The sequence below is a fragment of the Artemia sp. Qi Xiang Cuo genome, chromosome 2 (assembly GCF_049724085.1).
Source record: "Artemia sp. Qi Xiang Cuo chromosome 2, ASM4972408v1, whole genome shotgun sequence".
In the NCBI taxonomy this organism is placed as follows: domain Eukaryota; kingdom Metazoa; phylum Arthropoda; class Branchiopoda; order Anostraca; family Artemiidae; genus Artemia; species Artemia sp. Qi Xiang Cuo.
The window spans coordinates 7,402,319-7,422,272 of record NC_142795.1 but is presented as its reverse complement, the minus strand read 5'-3'; the positions used below and the strand labels follow the sequence as shown (position 1 = coordinate 7,422,272).

General features: G+C 28.0%; 1 protein-coding gene across 1 annotated transcript in view; it reads left to right on the top strand.

The window, feature by feature from the left end:
* The first annotated feature begins 5,424 nt into the window (after positions 1-5,424).
* LOC148954859 (pyrimidodiazepine synthase-like) overlaps positions 5,425-19,954 on the top strand; it is a 44,649-nt gene continuing 30,119 nt past the window's right edge. The window contains exons 1-3 of the mRNA XM_089098938.1: positions 5,425-5,552; positions 8,712-8,823; positions 10,283-10,523. Of these exons, the coding sequence (XP_088955064.1) occupies positions 5,468-5,552; positions 8,712-8,823; positions 10,283-10,523 (438 nt within the window). The 5' untranslated portion in view covers positions 5,425-5,467. The remainder of the gene's footprint in view (positions 5,553-8,711; positions 8,824-10,282; positions 10,524-19,954) is intronic.

The window sequence follows — 19,954 nt, the reverse complement described above, 5'->3', positions numbered from 1 at the left end:
GAAACTCAAAATTTTACATATAAACTTAAAAAATTGGTACTTGTGTATTATACACCGCTCAAGTTTGCGCTGTCTACAAGTCGAGAACAAACCGGTTTCTTCATTAGTTTCTTTCAGCTTAGCGTGAGACAAGACAAAACAAATGACAGAATAGCAAGGAAATATATAATTTGGGCTATATCTTCACATTAGGAGAAGAGGGAGCAGTGGCGCCAATTCACGAAAATGTAGGGGGGGGGCAAGGATTTTTTTTCGATTTTTTTTTTAATTAAGATGAAAAAAAAGAAAATTTAGCAAAAGTACCTACGAATGAGGGTAGCAGCGAGGTTGCTGCTTGGCAAAATCGTCGACTAATCTAACCAAATCCATTTTCTTTACCTCCTCTTTTTCAACGGTCATTATCATGAGATCATTGAGTCTGTCGTTTCCCATCGTCGATCGCAGATAGTCTTTCACACGCCCTAATGCCGAGAAGAATCGTTCATTACTGGCAGTGGTCACAGGCAAAGTAGCAACTAGCTTCATCAGTTTTAGCACTGCAAAATAGGCAATTGGGAGGTCGAATAAGATTTCGATAGCTCGAAGAAGATCCATTTTTGGAATATCACTTTTTGAAAGATGCAGCTTTGCAAGAGAAAGCTGGGATTCTATGGCATGGTCGTCGACACCGAGAATCTCTTGATAATGACACATAACTCTTTCCACTTTCGAAAGTTCGAGAAAATTGGAACTTGAAAGGTCGAAGGCAGATAAAGCGTCGAGCAGAGGCATATTCTGCATGAAACGTTGGTCCATCTCACTCGTGAAACGATCTATTACCTCAAAGTACAGAAGTTTACCGCAGTCTGATTCAACTGGCTGACTGATATTGCGTTTACCGGTTGTTGAGTTTGAAAGAAAGGCTTTGAGACGAATGGAAATGGCTTGACTTCTCTTGTTTCGAGCACTGGTTTTAGATTGTGGAGATTTCGATTCCTGGATATCGTTTAAAGCTAAGAATTCAGATATGTTTTTGCTTAAGTTGTTCCAATAGTTATCATTTCTCAGATTTTTGAGTGTCTAATATGTCCCAGAAATCAGTGCAAGTGCCTTATAAATCAACAAACTTTCAGATTGAAGTTGCTCTGATAAATAATTTACAATGACTAATACTTTTTCCACTATGTGTAAAGTTGAAACGAAAGAGGCAGAATTGATTTTGTCCAGTAGTCCTTTTGCTTCACACGCTGCCTCGCCGTTGAAATTATCAGAGACTGCGGCAAGCAAAGCAACCATACAATAAAATATTACCTTCACCTTCGAAATAGAGCGGACTGCGTAAAAGCAGCGAGTCTGGACGGTCCTCTCTAGCTCCAAGACTTTTTGCCCGCTAATACGCTGGGATTCCACAAATAGCTCGTGACAAGTATTGCTGCATGATATAAATGCGTAAAGTCTTTGCACCACAGAGAAAAATTCAGAAAGTTCGCTAATATTTTTTAGGCAGTCAGTCAAAACCAAGTTCAATCTGTGGGCGTGACAGTGTACATAAACTGCATGAGGCACCTTCTCCCTAAACTTTGCTTGAACTCCGTTAAATTCCCCACTCATGACGGATGCGCCGTCATAACATTGGGCAATACACAGCATCGAATCTACACCAAGCTATTCTATAGTTTCACAAATCGAGGTGGATAAGCTCTCGGCGTCTAATTTGTGCATGTGATAGCAGCCGATTGGTCGCTCTACTACTTTTCCATTTGATATGTACCTGAGTAGGATCGCTAATTGTTTTTTTCTAGAAACGTCTTTTGTCTCGTCGACAAGAATAGCAAAGTAATTAGCTGATTTTACTTCTGAAATAATATCTTGGCGCAAGGCATTTCCTATCAGTGTAACTGCGTCATTTTGGTACTGATGACTGCTATAGTGACCATATCGGCGCTTTAACTTGGCCTTCAGCTTTTCGTCGCCTTTAGACATTTCCTCCATCTATTCAACCAAATTACCCCAGTTTGCAGATGTTTCTGATTCGTCATGACCCCTCAAAGCAAGACCCTGGCGGCCAAGAAAGCAAATAGCGCGAAAAATGAACTTCACGTGATCTCTATTTTCCTGAACCTGTTGAGATCTGGATTGAATTAAGGCATTTGCTACAGATCTCGAAGTATCAGTACTCATTATCTTAAATCCCGTCCATGCTGACATACAATACCTGTGTCTTTCAGAATCATCATGTTACTTTAATATAGCAGAACTGTCTTTCCACTTGCAAAATCCTGACTCAATGAAAGCCCTTTTTCCAGCAGTTTCTCCAGCCCTTAGAGTCCCCATAGAAAAATGGCGGCAAGCAAAACAAAACACGGAATTCAAGTTTTTTGAGTATTCAATCCATTCATAAGTCTTATAGTAATGTGCACTGAATTTCCTTCCGTTAGAAGTGGAAGCCGGATATCTCTCAAGAATAGGTTGAGCTGGTTTGTCATGACGCGTCCTAGAGATATCTGAGAGAGTTTCTTGACTGCTACTGGAACCCGCAAGGGGTTCAGCGATGCAGACCGAATTTTCATGTTGATCTGAGCGATTTATTGTTCCGCTTGTTTCCGAAATTCTGTCACAGGTGAGGGAATTTATCTCAACTAACCCGAGACTTTGGGCGCTGACACTATTGCCAGTTTCTTGCACTAAAGTTTCTTCATTTTTCTTCCGCATTTTCACCGAAAAAAATCCAAAGTTTGTTGTGGCTTTTTACTCATAGTTAAACGAATAGTAGACAATGACTTCACTCAGACACTGCAAGAGAAGAACTGAAGAAACACGTAGAAACTCACTTAGAAAATCACTCCCATACTCCACGGTGAAACTACCCCGCTTAGAAACCCCATAAACCAATCACTTACATTTCCTGTTCACGACAGTCCCATACACTCCACTAGGACTAGTCATCCCATAAACTATTCAACAACGTCAGGAATCTGCTGACCAAAACCCCTTGAAACCCTAGAACACATTTCCTTTCCCAGCTACTAAAAAAGGCAATATACAAAACTCATAGTTTACAACGAATTCTTAACAAGAACAATAACGAAACGGGTACTGACCACATGAAGCTTAGTTTCGAATGAACCCTACTCGGAAATAAAATAGTGTAGACGCGCTCGCTCTTAGACATTTCAAAACAAGATTATATAATTAGGGCACCAGCTTGTTGGTCCTATTTATTGGACCAGTTTCTGGTTTAATATAGCACATAGCTAAAATAGAAAATAGCTGTGAAATATAAATAAGAAGGTAATTTTCAAAGTCTAGGGGGGGCCATGGCTCCCCCCTGCCCCCCCCCCCCTAATTTGCGCCCCTGAGAGGGAGTAAAGTATTTGGACAGTTTGAAGTTAGAAAACAATTCTTACTTCATAACATGCAGAACAATTGTACAGACTTTGCGCACAGACCCGCTATACTTTACCCCCTTCCCCCCTCTAATTTGCAAATATATAGCCTAAATTTGTTTCTAAGGTATTATATTTTCATCATATCTTGTGATATTTCATTAGGATTGACCGTCAAAGAAATTGGTTCTAATTAAATGGAGCGCTTGAGTGGCGTATAATACACAAGTAAAAAAATATTTAAGACTTTTTGTAGTCTGTAGGGAAACCAGGGCAGATCCACAGCATTTGGAACTGTCCCAGTTTTTTTGGGACCAATAATTATTGAAGTTATAGGTAAAAGTGAATTTTAAGACCTCTACTTTGGTGTAGGTTCAAGCACAAGTAGAAGATAAATGGGCTTAGCAAAGAAAGGCCTGGATAGTTCAGGTTATTTTGTTTATCTTTTTTTATATATATTACTTTCTTGGTCGAAGTGAGAGTAGTTGGCCCGATAACACTTCCCAGTAAATGAATTCGTATAATTTATTATTTTCACAATTTGCAATATATCGTTCTTGCCACTGGTAGTCCCCAAAGAACTACTTAAAACTTAGCGCTTTGACAAAAATGGAATAAAGAAGCTGGGCGCTCTGTTGATTTTAATAATTTCTGTTCAGACGATATTGCCGTCTAATTTGAATTGCTCCAGCTAGATGTTTACAGTGAAGCAAAAGAGCACCAACAGGGTATTTTCCTATGAGGGGGGGGGGCAACCACCACCAGTTTTTTTTGGCAGGATTCCAGTGGGATTGTTTCTTATTTCCTGCTTTGATACATAATTAAGTTCAGAATTTGTTTATTTAACAAACATTTTACAACTAAAAAAAAATTTATGCACAGTCTCCCTGTAAAGCTCCATGACCAGGAAGGAGTATGGAGAAAAAAATATACCAACAAAAAAAAATATGAAGAAAACGAAAAACTAAATCCAATCTTCAACCTCAAAAATCTCCGAAATCACAAGCTAGGCAGGAGAGTAGTGCATGATTTCAAACCAAACAATCCATGAAACTCAAATAACTGAAGCTCGAACAAACATTCAGAATCAATACAAAGATTGTACCATTGTGGATGAGAGCGGGGGGGGGGCTTTCGTCAGGAAGCATCAGCTTAAAGAAAGGACCAGCTAAGCAATGTACACGAGGACAATCGAACTGCGATTGAACGAAAGTTGCTTTGCTGATCCTCTCTTTTAGAACAGCTTAGCAAACCATTCTGGGCAGAGCCGTTCCCGGGGTTGGTGGTGTCCGGGGAAAAATTAATTACAGCGCCCCCACCCTACTTAAATATGAGCAAAAAACTGAATCAAAGGGACAAATTTGATCTAAGTGGGCAACAATCCCAGCCAGGGTCCCCCCAGCCACGGCTCTAGGGCAAGCTGTCCCGGTCGCCTCTTCCTTGAATGGCTCTGATCCTGTGCAATTATGTCATAACCAACTACCAACTACAAAATACCATACCAACTCTATATATAAAATATATAATTAAAATATGCTTACATTGTAATTTATCTTTCTCAGGCTAAGCTGAGTATCATCGAGTACATACTGAGATACAGAAAGAAACCTGTTCTACTCAGACAAGAACTTGACTGTGGTGGCTATAATACATAACTGCCAATTTGACTATGTCAGAATTCAGGAATTGACTTGAAATCTTTGAGGGTGTCTTTGGCTAGGCTTTAAAGAAGAAAAGGGTCTTTCAAAGTGTTGGCCTCAGTGGGCTTGGTACTACCATGAGTTTGAAGCAGTAACACTAACGGAATATTTTATTCTTTCTATATGACCTGTTTTAATCGGGAATGGTTTTATTTATAACCCAGAAAACTCAATGTCTATAAAAAAGAAGTCAAAACAATATTTTTTTGTGAATTTTTTTACAGATTAGATTAATTATAGTCAACCTAATTTTTTTTATATATGCTATCTTTTAATTTGGAAAAATTGGAAGCTATTGAATTTAAGTGCCATAATTCTAATCTGAGATTTGTCTTATCTTGAGCAATAAAACCAGCAGATGGCCATAGCGTATAATTGACTCTATTACAAATAGTGTATTATATGTTCTCTTGTTTTTTGTTTAGGAGAAATTGTAATATTGGAAATAAAATGGAAGCAATATCTGAAACACCTCATCTTGCTGCTGGTAAAGTCATTTTGAATCTTTTTCAGTATAACTAATTAAGTTTTGAAGTAAAAAATCAAACTTTTGTTAGTAGCGCTGTCTATTTTCATAGTTTCATAATAATATTAGAGAGCGCGTATCGTTGAAACACTTAATATTAGTGCATTCTTTTAAGCTGCCCTGAACGACAGACGTATTACCAGGAAATTATCCCTGGAAGGTTGTGAGATAGTAATACCAAGAGTTTTCTTTCCAGGATTTAAGTGGGAGCTTTTTTCTGATGCAAGCCTAGAACTGGGCCTATTGAGAGGGAAACAATTCTTACTTCATAATATGCAGAAAAATTGTAGTTAACATATTTTGACTGCAATACCAATTTAGTTTACTCCCCTCCCCCTAATGTCCAAATATTTAGTTCAAAATTATATATTTCCCATACATTTTATCATGAAATGCTCTTGTTTCAACCCGTGTACCCGTAAATTGAATCAACTGCGACGGAATCAAGAAAGGAAAAACACATAGGAAATATATAATTTTGGCTATATATTTACATATTACGGGAAGGGCTAGGGGTAAATTACAGTAGAATTGCATTCAACTTGTGTTAACTACAATTATTCTGCATATTATGAAGTTACAATTGTTTTCTTAACATCTTTTCTTCACAACAAGCTCAATTCCAGGATTGTATCTGTTTTCCTCGTTTGATACACTTTTTAAATGTCTTCCTCTTCCAAGGGTTGGCTAGTGCCGTTCTCCCTCCCTAGGAGGGTTCATGTTATGTCATAATGTTTATACAGAATAGGGGGTAACAGTCTTTTGCAAAGCCTCTTCTCAACCAAACACTGAAATTATAAGCGATTGCACCATTCAATTCCCCTTCACTCCTGTTTCTAAATGTAATGATTGCTACTTTCGTTAAAATTATATCCCAGAGCTTCTAATTGGACCAGAAGTAGCCATGGATTGTATCGAAAACTTTTCTTATTCTGTTAGTTTATATTATTGTTTGTATTTATTTCCAGTCAGTAGTTGGTTAATAATGCCAATTTGAAATAAAAACAGTAAGTTATGTGTATAGCCTGGGTCTACCTTCCCCATTGAGGGGGGGGGTATTATTGTCATGGTAGCAACCAAAAATAGTGAAACTATATTTGGAAACAGTGTTGACTGGGAAATAGAATGGTGCTACTATTTTGCTATTATAGTGTTTAGTTCAGAAGTATACCCAAGACTTTTGCCCAAAATATCAAGAAAGCATGTATGTATATATTCAGAATTTGAATTCCAAACGATGCTATTCTTAAAATCTTTAGCTTATTCATTTTATATTAAATTTTTTTAAAAGGTTACAGAAATTTTGTAAAACTCTAGATAATGGGCTCCTGGCTAGTTATAAAAGTAGTTGTGAATAAGATTTTCAAAAGTGCAGCCAAATCCTAAACTATACCTGCGAGGATATTTTGGAAAATTTACGGTAGGTGCTCTAAAATATCTTGGGCATAACTTAGGCCAGAACCAAAATTAAGGTTAAAAGTTCTTATTTTGTCGAAGTTCAATACAGATAGACTACCTTTACAGTAAAAAACTAATGACAGCAGACTGACTATTTTTATGCATAATGGTTGGTTTTATTAATTTTTATTAAAATTAAAAATGTGCATTCTTTAAAATTAAACTCTAATAAGACAAATCTTTTCCCAGAACTAAATTTTTTGGCTGCAAAGGCTGCACATGCACTCTTCCTCGTCATTGGCTGATTTTTCAATGCTATTGACATTGTTCCATAGAAAAGGAGATAGAAACATTTTCTCGGTGCACAATTTCGGCTCTGGATCCATTCCGGTAAGTTTCATTCGCCTAACTCAACTACTTCTCAGTATAGCCAAAAGCCAATCATCCATAACTTCGCCAAAACTTTTCTTCCATAGATTTAGATACACAAATTTGTTAAGTATTAGAAATGAATTAGACTTTGAATATTTTAGAAATCTTATTTTTAACTAGTTAATATAATGTTACACAGATAGTGTCTATTTGAAGGGAGGTGTTTCAGAGACCTTTGCAACAGACTAATAAAAAAAGGGCAAGTGAACAAAAGAGAATTTTTGCCATTTGGAATGAGTGAAATAGAAATGTTAAGCCTAATTTAACCTTTGATCTATCCAAATTTTGTTTTACTTACAGTCTAAGAGTAAATGCAGGAAAGCAAAGCATTAGTAAAAGTGCGAATGCAAAAGTTTGGCTACTGCAGAGAAGCGGAACGGTGATGGTGAAAAATGCAGTAAAATGTCTTGTGATCCCAAAGGGACTGTTTTCTCCGGTCTAAGGTAAAGCAAAAGTAAAAAAGGATATGATTTAAAAAAAAAATTGTTTTTATTTAGGTTCTTGGAATTAGCTTTCTCGTTTTGTGGGGTAGCGTTAAATAACATTGGTCACTTTTTTGCTCAATTATCTACTTACACTGTCTTCCCTATCAGTATCCTATTTTATTTTGCAATGGTATCAGTTAATGAGGGAGGAGGGATCCCCCTTATCCCCCTTCTAGATTGCGTAAAATATTTTTTTTCGGTATTGTCATTTAAAGCACTTGTTTTGGTAGTCTCATTGAAAAGACTGAAAAACAACAAATTTACCCCCATAAATTAAAAAAAAAATAATTGTTTGCCCCACCTCCTGAATTTCCATAAATTAAAAAGACAATTTTTGCCCCATATCCAATTACTTATAAAAATAGTTGAGAAGTGGGGGTAACTCTTGAATTTTCGTGAACTGATGTCACTGCTCATTGAATAAACTAAATGTTCTTTTGGCTCAATATTCTGGCCTATTCCACGAGAAGAAAAGAAGAAAAACAGTCTAATAAAATGGAGCGAAGTTGATTTCTTTTAAATGGGTCTTGCACCAATTCCTGATTATTTTGCATAATATGCACTATCTGTATTGTCAGGGGAGGAGGAGGGGCTCATTCTCGCTCTATCTCATGAAAATTCTGAATATTCCTACATTCTTCCATGAAAAATTCCAAAATCACCAAAATGTATTACATCTTATGTGTATGATTCGCCCTTTTTCTGGTATTTTTTATTTCGGAATTCCTTCCACCCACAAAACAAGTTTCAGCACATTTGTTTTCCTGTGTAGAACTGTACCTTTCAATTTCAGTTCTTGTTTTAGGGTCAGTTGAACCTGAGCCAAACAAAGACAAGAATGTTCTTCGATTGTATAGCATGCGATTCTGTCCATATGCACAACGGACTAGGCTGGTTCTCTCTGCAAAAAAAATACCGTAAGTGTAATTTGTTCTTACCTACATTATGGAATGGGCAATCCTCTTTAATTTGTGAGTCATCTAAAATATAGGGTATGTTGAAAAACTAGGCTAAAAGCCTAGAAACTTTGCCAAGTGGACAAACTGAACACATTGTCTTGCTTTATTTTTTGAAAGAAGAAAAGATGGTTGGCCCAGAAAGAAGAAAAAATCTCCAAAACCATTTGTGAATTTTCGGGTAATAGATCTAGGAAAATATCACAAAAATCATAAATATTTGGAAGTTTTCGTCTTCATTTTCGCTGAAACCAAATAAACGTTTTAGCAATTTTTTACAGGTTTCCCACAGATATTTGAATTTTTATCCAATATTGCTCCAAATTCTTTTAGGGGTGATCTTAAATAGATGCTTTTGTTACAGTTGAACTTAAAAAATAATTTCAAATGTATGCTTTTGTTACAGTTGAACCTAAAAGATACACTTGAGAGTAAAGAATCCAGAAAAGTAAGTGAGCAGCGGAAAAAACGAATATTTTGACTACAAATTACAAGAAAATACCACCAAGCCGAGTAAGCTGAATAAGAGTAAGCTGACTGACAGCGAAGAGTAAGCTGATTGTCAGACAATGCAATTGTCCAGACTTATTGTTTGTTTTTCCCATTCTTGAAAATTGCAAGTGTCCTTGAAAATGAGCCTACTTTCCTGCTTATTATAGGAACCAGGGCATAAGAATTTATCTCGAGGACAACCTTAGCTTGTTTGTGCGGCCCGAAAGCATTTTTTCATATCTGATCGTGTCTTTTGAATACTGCCGTCGATTCCACTTTGAATTTTGGCTAGATTTTCTTTTGCTGTTCATCCGGTTGTGTTCCGAGGAGGGTTCTTGTTCATGGACGTTTCGACATACCGATGGGATGGTGAAAGGCGTGTTCGAGGAGTTTAAGACTGTGGTTTCCAATGAGGAGCTATAGTTCTTTTCAGTGGCAACAACAACGACAATTTATTTCGCTATTGAAAATTCTGATTCATCTGCTGGATGAAAAATATAACGAAGGCAGCAGTGATCTAACGATTCAAACGCTATTGTCTCTTTTCTTCTCGCCTCTAAAAGGACCGTGGTAGATTAGAAACTTCACTTTGAATATGGGACGAAGAAAAATCTACCATGCAAAATCACATGTAACTTGGCCATGCACACTGAAATGATTCTGGAATTTGACAAAACAGAAGTTTTATTTTTACAAAAAGTGTGAAAATACAGCCTAGTTGGAACAATTTTCGTGTGAAATTTATCATTTTTAAGTAAAATCATGATTGTTTTTTGTAGTAAAATCTCTATAGAAATAGACATAAAAATGGTTAATTTGAATCTAAAATAAGAAAGAATTTCTTACATCGCTTAAGACTATTTAACTATTTACTCTATTTTGCTTGATACATCCTGTTAAAGCTTAATTCAACAATTATTTATTCTAGACACGAAATTGTGAATATCAATTTAGTTTCGAAACCTGAATGGTATTTTAAGATACATCCTCGTGGCAAAGTGCCTTGTATATTAATTGAAGGAAGGCCAATCTATGAGAGTTTGGTAAATCCTAACTGCTGTTTAGTAACTAATCTTCTCGACGAGCTGTATCCAGACAAGGGGCACTTGAATCCAACTGATCCTGTCCTTAATTTCCTTGATCGAATTCAACTTGACCGTTTTAGCCAGGTAACATGATAACTTGAGCGTGAATATATATATATATATATATATATATATATATATATATATATATATATATATATATATATATATATATATATATATATATATATATATATATATATATATATATATATATATATATATATATATATATATATATGCCTTAGAATTCTATTTTAACGTAAGGGAAGTTCTTAATCGCTTGACCATAATTTGCCCATAAGAAAAAATCAATTCCTCGTTGGATCTGTGAATTCTCTTCTGTCATAAAACTTCAAGTTTAATATAAAACCATATTATACAGATGTAATATAATTATGCAGGTGTAATTTAAAATATAACATACTAAGGCAAGTCAACTTATTGATTGATCCATCCTATTTTGCACGTTGGAAAAATTAATTCAGTATTGGAACTGTTGATTGGTTTACCCTAATTTGCACTTGAAAAAATATTTGCCTGTCTAATCTGTGAATTCTTCTCCACAATAAAACCTTAAGTTGATTTTTTCTCGATTTAAATGTTTATCATGTACATAAAATATAATTCAAATTAATATCAATTTAAGATATTAAATCAAGGAAACCTGTTGATTTATTTAAATTAATTTATACTTGAAAATAATTCTCTAAAAATTAATTCAATATTTGATCTTTTTATTGTTTTACCCTACTTTTCACTTGAAAAAATATTTGACTCTATAATATGTTATTTTTTCTCCAAAATAAAACATTAAGTTGATTTTTTTTTAGATTTAAATGTTTATCATGTAAATAAAAAATAATTAAAATTAATAACAATATAATATATTAAATAAAGTAAAACTGTTGATTTATTTACATTAATTTATAATTGAAACTAATTATATAAAAATTAATTCAATATTTGATCTGTTGATTGTTTTACACTAATTTGCACTTGAAAAAATATTTGACTCTCTAATCTTTGAATTCTTATCCACAATAAAACCTTAATTTTATTTTTTATTATATTTAAATTTTTATAATTTAAATAAAATATAATTAAAATTACTATAAATTTAAGATATTAAATCAAGGAAACCTGTTGATTTATTTACATTAATTTATACTTGAAACAAATTCTATAAAAATTAATTAAATATTGGATATGTTTATTGGTTTAACCTAATTTGCACTTTAAAAAATATTTGACTGTCTAATCTGTGAATTCTTCTCCACAATAAAACCTTAAGTTGATTTTTTTTTCGATTTAAATGTTTATCATGTACATAAAATATAATTCAAATTCCTAACAATTTAAGATATTAAATCAAGGAAACCTGTTGATTTATTTACATTAATTTATACTTGAAACTAATTATCTAAAAATTAATTCAATATTGGATCTGTTTATTGGTTTACACTAATTTGAACTTGAAAAAATATGTGCATCTCTAATCTGTGAATTCTTATCAACAATAAAACCTTAATTATATTTTTTTTTATATTTAAATTTTTATAATTTAAATAAAATATAAGTAAAATTACTATAAATTTAATATATTAAATAAAGTAAACCTGATGATTTATTTAAATTAATTTATAATTGAAAATAATTCTCTAAAAATTAATTAAATATTGGATCTGTTGATTGGTTTACACTAATTTTCACTTGAAAAAATATTTGACTCTCTAATCTGTGAATTATTCTCCACAATAAAAACTTAAGTTTATTTTTTTTTCTATTTAAATGTTTATAATTTAAATAAAATATAATTAAAATTAATAAAAATTTAATATATTAAATCAAGTAAAACTGTTGATTTATTTAAATTAATTTATAATTGAAACTAATTCTCTAAAAATTAATTAAATATTGGATATGTTTATTGTTTTACAATAATTTGAACTTTAAAAAATATTTTCCTGTCTAATCTGTTAATTCTTCTCCAAAATAAAACATTTAGTTTTTTTTTTTTTCTATTTATATGTTTATCATGTACATAAAATATAATTCAAATTAATAAAAATTTAATATATTAAATAAAGTAAAAATTTTGATTTATTTAAATTAATTTATAATATAAAATAATTATCTAAAAATTAATTAAATATTTGATCTGTTGATTGGTTTACAATAATTTGCACTTTAAAAAATATTTGACTGTCTAATATGTTAATTATTATCCACAATAAAACCTTAATTTGATTTTTTTTTAGATTTAAATGTTTATCATGTAAATAAAATATAATTCAAATTACTATAAATTTAATATATTAAAGAAAGGAAACCTGTTGATTTATTTAAATTAATTTATACTTGAAACTAATTCTCTAAAAATTAATTCAATATTGGATCTGTTGATTGGTTTACCCTAATTTGCACTTGAAAAAATATTTGCCTGTCTAATCTGTGAATTCTTCTCCACAATAAAACCTTAATTTGATTTTTTTTTAGATTTAAATTTTTATCATGTAAATAAAATATAATTAAAATTCCTATCAATTTAATATATTAAATCAAGGAAACCTTTTGATTTATTTAAATTAATTTATAATTTAAACTAATTCTCTAAAAATTAATTAAATATTGGATCTGTTGATTGGTTTACACTAATTTGCACTTGAAAAAATATTTGCCTCTCTAATCTGTGAATTCTTCTCCACAATAAAAAATTAAGTTTATTTTTTTTCGATTTAAATGTTTATCATGTACATAAAATATAATTCAAATTCCTAACATTTTAAGATATTAAAGCAAGGAAACCTGTTGATTTATTTACATTAATTTATACTTGAAACTAATTCTCTAAAAATTAATTCAATATTGGATCTGTTGATTGGTTTACCCTAATTTTAACTTGAAAAAATATTTGCCTCTCTAATCTGTTAAGTCTACTCCAAAATAAAACCTTAAGTTGATTTTTTTTTCGATTTAAATGTTTATCATGTACATAAAATAAAATTCAAAATACTAAAAATTTAATATATTAAATAAATGAAAACTGCTTATTTATTTACATTAATTTATAATTTAAAATAATTCTCTAAAAATTAATTCAATATTGGATCTGTTGATTGGTTTACCCTAATTTGCACTTGAAAAAATATTTGCCTGTCTAATCTGTGAATTTTTCTCCACAAAAAAAACTTAAGTTGATTTTTTCTAGATTTAAATTTTTATAATTTACAAAAAATATAATTCAAATTCATATCAATTTAAGATATTAAAGCAAGGAAACCTGTTGATTTATTTACATTAATTTATACTTGAAACTAATTCTCTAAAAATTAATTCAATATTTGATATGTTGATTGGTTTACCCTAATTTGCACTTGAAAAAATATTTGACTGTCTAATATGTGAATTATTATCAACAATAAAACCTTAAGTTGATTTTTTTTTCGATTTAAATGTTTATCATGTACATAAAATATAATTCAAATTCCTAACAATTTAAGATATTAAATAAAGGAAACCTGTTGATTTATTTACATTAATTTATACTTGAAAATAATTATCTAAAAATTAATTCAATATTGGATATGTTGATTGTTTTACCCTAATTTGAACTTGAAAAAATATTTGAATGTATAATATGTGAATTCTTCTCCACAATAAAACCTTAATTTGATTTTTTTTTATATTTAAATTTTTATAATGTACATAAAATATAATTCAAATTCCTATCAATTTAAGATATTAAAGAAAGGAAACCTGTTTATTTATTTACATTAATTTATACTTTAAACTAATTCTCTAAAAATTAATTCAATATTGTATATTTGTATTTTTATAACCTCATTTGAACTTTAAAATATATTTTACTGTCTCATATGTTAATTTTTCTCAACAATAAAACATAAAGTTTATTTTTTTTCGATGTAAATGATTATCAATTAAAGAAAATATAATTCACATTACTATAAATTTAATATATTAAATAAATTAAAACTTCTGATATATTTACATTTATTTATAATTTAAAATAAGTATATATAACTTAATTATATATTTGATATTTATCTTTTTTTAACATAATTTTAAATTCAAAAAATATTTTACTGTATAATCTGTGAATTTTTATACACAATAAAACCTTAATTTGATTTGTTTTTATAATTAAATTTTTATAATGTACATAAAATATAATTAAAATTCCTATCAATTTAATATATTAAAGCAAGTAAAACTGTTGATTTATTTAAATTAATTTATAATTTAAACTAAGTATCTAAAAATTAATTAAATATTGGATCTGTTGATTTGTTTAACCTAATTTGCACTTGAAAAAATATTTGCATGTCTAATATGTGAAGTCTTCTCCACAATAAAACCTTAAGTTGATTTTTTTTTCTATTTAAATGTTTATCATGTAAATAAAATATAATTCAAATTACTATAAATTTAAGATATTAAAGAAAGGAAACCTGTTGATTTATTTACATTAATTTATAATTGAAACTAATTCTCTAAAAATTAATTCAATATTGGATCTGTTGATTGGTTTACCCTAATTTGCACTTGAAAAAATATTTGCCTGTCTAATCTGTTAATTCTTCTCAACAATAAAAACTTAAGTTGATTTTTTTTTCGATTTAAATGTTTATCATGTACATAAAATATAATTCAAATTACTATAAATTTAATATATTAAATCAAGGAAACCTGTTGATTTATTTAAATTAATTTATACTTGAAAATAATTCTCTAAAAATTAATTCAATATTGGATCTGTTGATTGGTTTACCCTAATTTGCACTTGAAAAAATATTTGCCTGTCTAATCTGTGAATTATTCTCAACAATAAAACCTTAAGTTTATTTTTTTTTCGATTTAAATGTTAATAATTTAAATAAAATATAATTAAAAATACTATCAATTTAATATATTAAATCAAGGAAACCTGCTGATTTATTTACATTAATTTATAATTGAAACTAATTCTCTAAAAATTAATTAAATATTGGATCTGTTGATTGGTTTACCCTAATTTGCACTTGAAAAAATATTTGCCTGTCTAATCTGTGAATTATTCTCCACAATAAAACATTAAGTTTATTTTTTTTTCGATTTAAATTTTTATAATGTACATAAAATATAATTAAAATTCCTATCAATTTAAGATATTAAAGCAAGGAATCCTGTTGATTTAATTACATTAATTTATACTTTAAACTAATTCTATATATATTAATTAAATATTGGATCTGTTGATTGGTTTAACCTAATTTGAACTTGAAAAAATATTTGACTGTATAATCTGTGAATTTTTATCAACAATAAAAACTTAAGTTGATTTTTTTTAAGATTTAAATGTTTATCATTTAAAAAAAATATAAATAAAATTCCTAAAAATTTTAGATATTAAAGCAAGGAAAACTGTTGATTTATTTACATTAATTTATACTTGAAACTAATTCTCTAAAAATTAATTCAATATTGGATCTGTTGATTGGTTTACCCTAATTTGCACTTGAAAAAATATTTGCCTGTCTAATCTGTGAAATCTTCTCCACAATAAAACCTTAAGTTGATTTTTTTTTCGATTTAAATTTTTATCATGTAAATAAAAAAAAAATAAAATTCATAACAATTTAAGATATTAAATCAAGGAAACCTGTTTATTTATTTAAATTAATTTATACTTGAAACTAATTCTCTAAAAATTAATTCAATATTGGATCTGTTGATTGTTTTACCCTAATTTGCACTTGAAAAAATATTTGCCTGTCTAATCTGTGAATTCTTCTCCACAATAAAACATTAAGTTGATTTTTTTTTAGATTTAAATGTTTATAATGTAAAAAAAATATAATTCAAATTAATATCAATTTAATATATTAAATCAAGGAAACCTGCTTATTTATTTACATTAATTTATAATTGAAACTAATTCTCTAAAAATTAATTCAATATTGGATCTGTTGATTGGTTTACCCTAATTTGCACTTGAAAAAATATTTGCCTGTCTAATATGTGAATTTTTATCCACAATAAAACCTTAAGTTGATTTTTTTTTCGATTTAAATGTTTATAATGTACATAAAATATAATTAAAATTCCTATCAATTTAAGATATTAAAGCAAGGAAAACTTCTTATTTATTTACATTAATTTATACTTGAAAATAATTCTATAAAAATTAATTCAATATTGGATCTGTTGATTGGTTTACCCTAATTTGCACTTGAAAAAATATTTGCCTGTCTAATCTGTGAATTCTTCTCAACAATAAAACCTTAAGTTTATTTTTTTTTCGATTTAAATGTTTATCATGTACATAAAATATAATTCAAATTCCTATAAATTTAATATATTAAAGCAAGGAAACCTGTTGATTTATTTAAATTAATTTATAATTTAAACTAATTCTCTAAAAATTAATTCAATATTGGATCTGTTGATTGGTTTACCCTAATTTGCACTTGAAAAAATATTTGCCTGTCTAATCTGTGAATTTTTCTCCACAATAAAACCTTAAGTTGATTTTTTTTCGATTTAAATGTTTATCATTTAAATAAAATATAATTAAAATTCCTATCAATTTAAGATATTAAAGCAAGGAAACCTGCTGATTTATTTACATTAATTTATAATTGAAACTAATTATCTAAAAATTAATTAAATATTTTATCTGTTTATTGTTTTAAAATAATTTTCACTTTAAAAAATATTTGACTGTCTAATCTGTGAATTTTTCTCCACAATAAAACCTTAAGTTGATTTTTTCTCGATTTAAATTTTTATCATTTACATAAAATATAATTCAAATTCCTATCAATTTAAGATATTAAATCAAGGAAACCTGTTGATTTATTTACATTAATTTATACTAGAAACTAAGTCTCTAAAAATTAATTAAATATTGTATCTGTTGATTTGTTTACCCTAATTTGAACTTTAAAAAATATTTTAATGTATAATCTGTGAATTTTTCTCAAAAATAACACCTTAAGTTTATTTTTTCTCGATTTAAATTTTTATCATGTACATAAAATAAAATTCAAATTCATATCAATTTAAGATATTAAAGCAAGGAAACATGTTGATTTATTTACATTAATTTATAATTGAAACTAATTATATAAAAATTAATTCAATATTGTATATTTTGATTTTTTTAAACTAATATGAACTTGAAAAAATATTTTACTCTCTAATCTGTGAATTTTTCTCCACAATAAAACCTTAAGTTGATTTTTTTTCGATTTAAATGTTTATCATTTACATAAAATATAATTAAAATTACTAACAATTTAAGATATTAAAGAAAGGAAACCTGTTGATTTATTTACATTAATTTATACTTGAAACTAATTCTCTAAAAATTAATTAAATATTGGATATGTTGATTGTTTTACCCTAATTTGAACTTTAAAAAATATTTGCCTGTATAATATTTTAATTCGTCTAAAAAATACCACAGTAATATTATTTTTTCTCGAATTATAATATAAAAAATAAAAAAAATAAATAAAATAAATAATAAAACATTAATATATTAAATAAATTAAAAATTTTTATTTATTTAAATTAATATATAAATTAAAAAAATTATATAAAAATTAATTAAATATTTTATATGTTGATTTTTTTACACTAATATTAAATTTAAAAAATATTTGCCTCTCTAATCTGTGAATTCTTCTCCACAATAAAACCTTAAGTTGATTTTTTTTTCGATTTAAATTTTTATCATGTACATAAAATATAATTAAAATTACTAAAAATTTAATATATTAAATCAAGGAAACCTGTTGATTTATTTACATTAATTTATAATTGAAAATAATTATCTAAAAATTAATTCAATATTGGATCTGTTGATTGGTTTACCCTAATTTGCACTTGAAAAAATATTTGCCTGTCTAATCTGTGAATTCTTCTCCACAATAAAAACTTAAGTTGATTTTTTTTTACATTTAAATGTTTATCATGTACATAAAATAAAATTATAATTCCTAACAATTTAAGATATTAAAGCAAGGAAAACTGTTGATTTATTTACATTAATTTATACTTGAAACTAATTCTCTAAAAATTAATTCAATATTGGATCTGTTGATTGTTTTACCCTAATTTGAACTTGAAAAAATATTTTAATGTCTAATATTTTAATTCTAATAAACAAAAAAAACTTAATTTGATTTTTTTTTCGATTTAAATGTTTATAATGTACATAAAATATAATTAAAATTCCTAACAATTTAAGATATTAAAGCAAGGAAACCTGTTTATTTATTTACATTAATTTATAATTGAAACTAATTCTCTAAAAATTAATTCAATATTGGATCTGTTGATTGGTTTACCCTAATTTGCACTTGAAAAAATATTTGCCTGTCTAATCTGTGAATTCTTCTCCACAATAAAACCTTAAGTTTATTTTTTTTTTCGATTTAAATGTTTATCATGTACATAAAATATAATTCAAATTACTAAAAATTTAAGATATTAAAGCAAGGAAACCTGTTGATTTATTTAAATTAATTTATACTTGAAAATAATTCTCTAAAAATTAATTCAATATTGGATCTGTTGATTGGTTTACCCTAATTTGCACTTGAAAAAATATTTGCCTCTCTAATCTGTGAATTTTTCTACACAATAAAACCGTAAGTTGATTTTTTCTCGATTTAAATTTTTATCATGTACATAAAATAAAATTCAAATTACTAACAATTTAAGATATTAAAGCAAGGAAAACTGTTGATTTATTTAAATTAATTTATAATTTAAACTAATTATCTAAAAATTAATTAAATATTTGATATGTTGATTTGTTTAACATAATTTGAACTTTAAAAAATATTTGACTGTCTAATATGTGAATTCTTCTCCACAATAAAACATTAATTTTATTTTTTTTCGATTTAAATTTTTATCATTTACATAAAATAAAATTCAAATTCATATCAATTTAAGATATTAAAGCAAGGAAACCTGTTGATTTATTTACATTAATTTATACTTGAAACTAATTCTCTAAAAATTAATTCAATATTTGATCTGTTGATTTGTTTAAACTAATTTGAAATTTAAAAAATATTTGAATTTCTAATATGTGAATTTTTCTCCACAATAAAACCTTAAGTTGATTTTTTCTCGATTTAAATGTTTATCATGTACATAAAATATAATTCAAATTCCTATCAATTTAAGATATTAAAGCAAGGAAACCTGTTGATTTATTTACATTAATTTATAATTTAAAAAAATTATCTAAAAATTAATTAAATATTGGATCTGTTGATTGGTTTACCCTAATTTGCATTTGAAAAAATATTTGCCTGTCTAATCTGTGAATTTTTCTCCACAATAAACCCTTAAGTTGATTTTTTCTCGATTTAAATGTTTATCATGTACATAAAATAAAATTCAAAGTACTATAATTTTAATATATTAAATCAAGGAAAACTGTTTATTTATTTAAATTAATTTATAATTGAAACTAATTATCTAAAATTTAA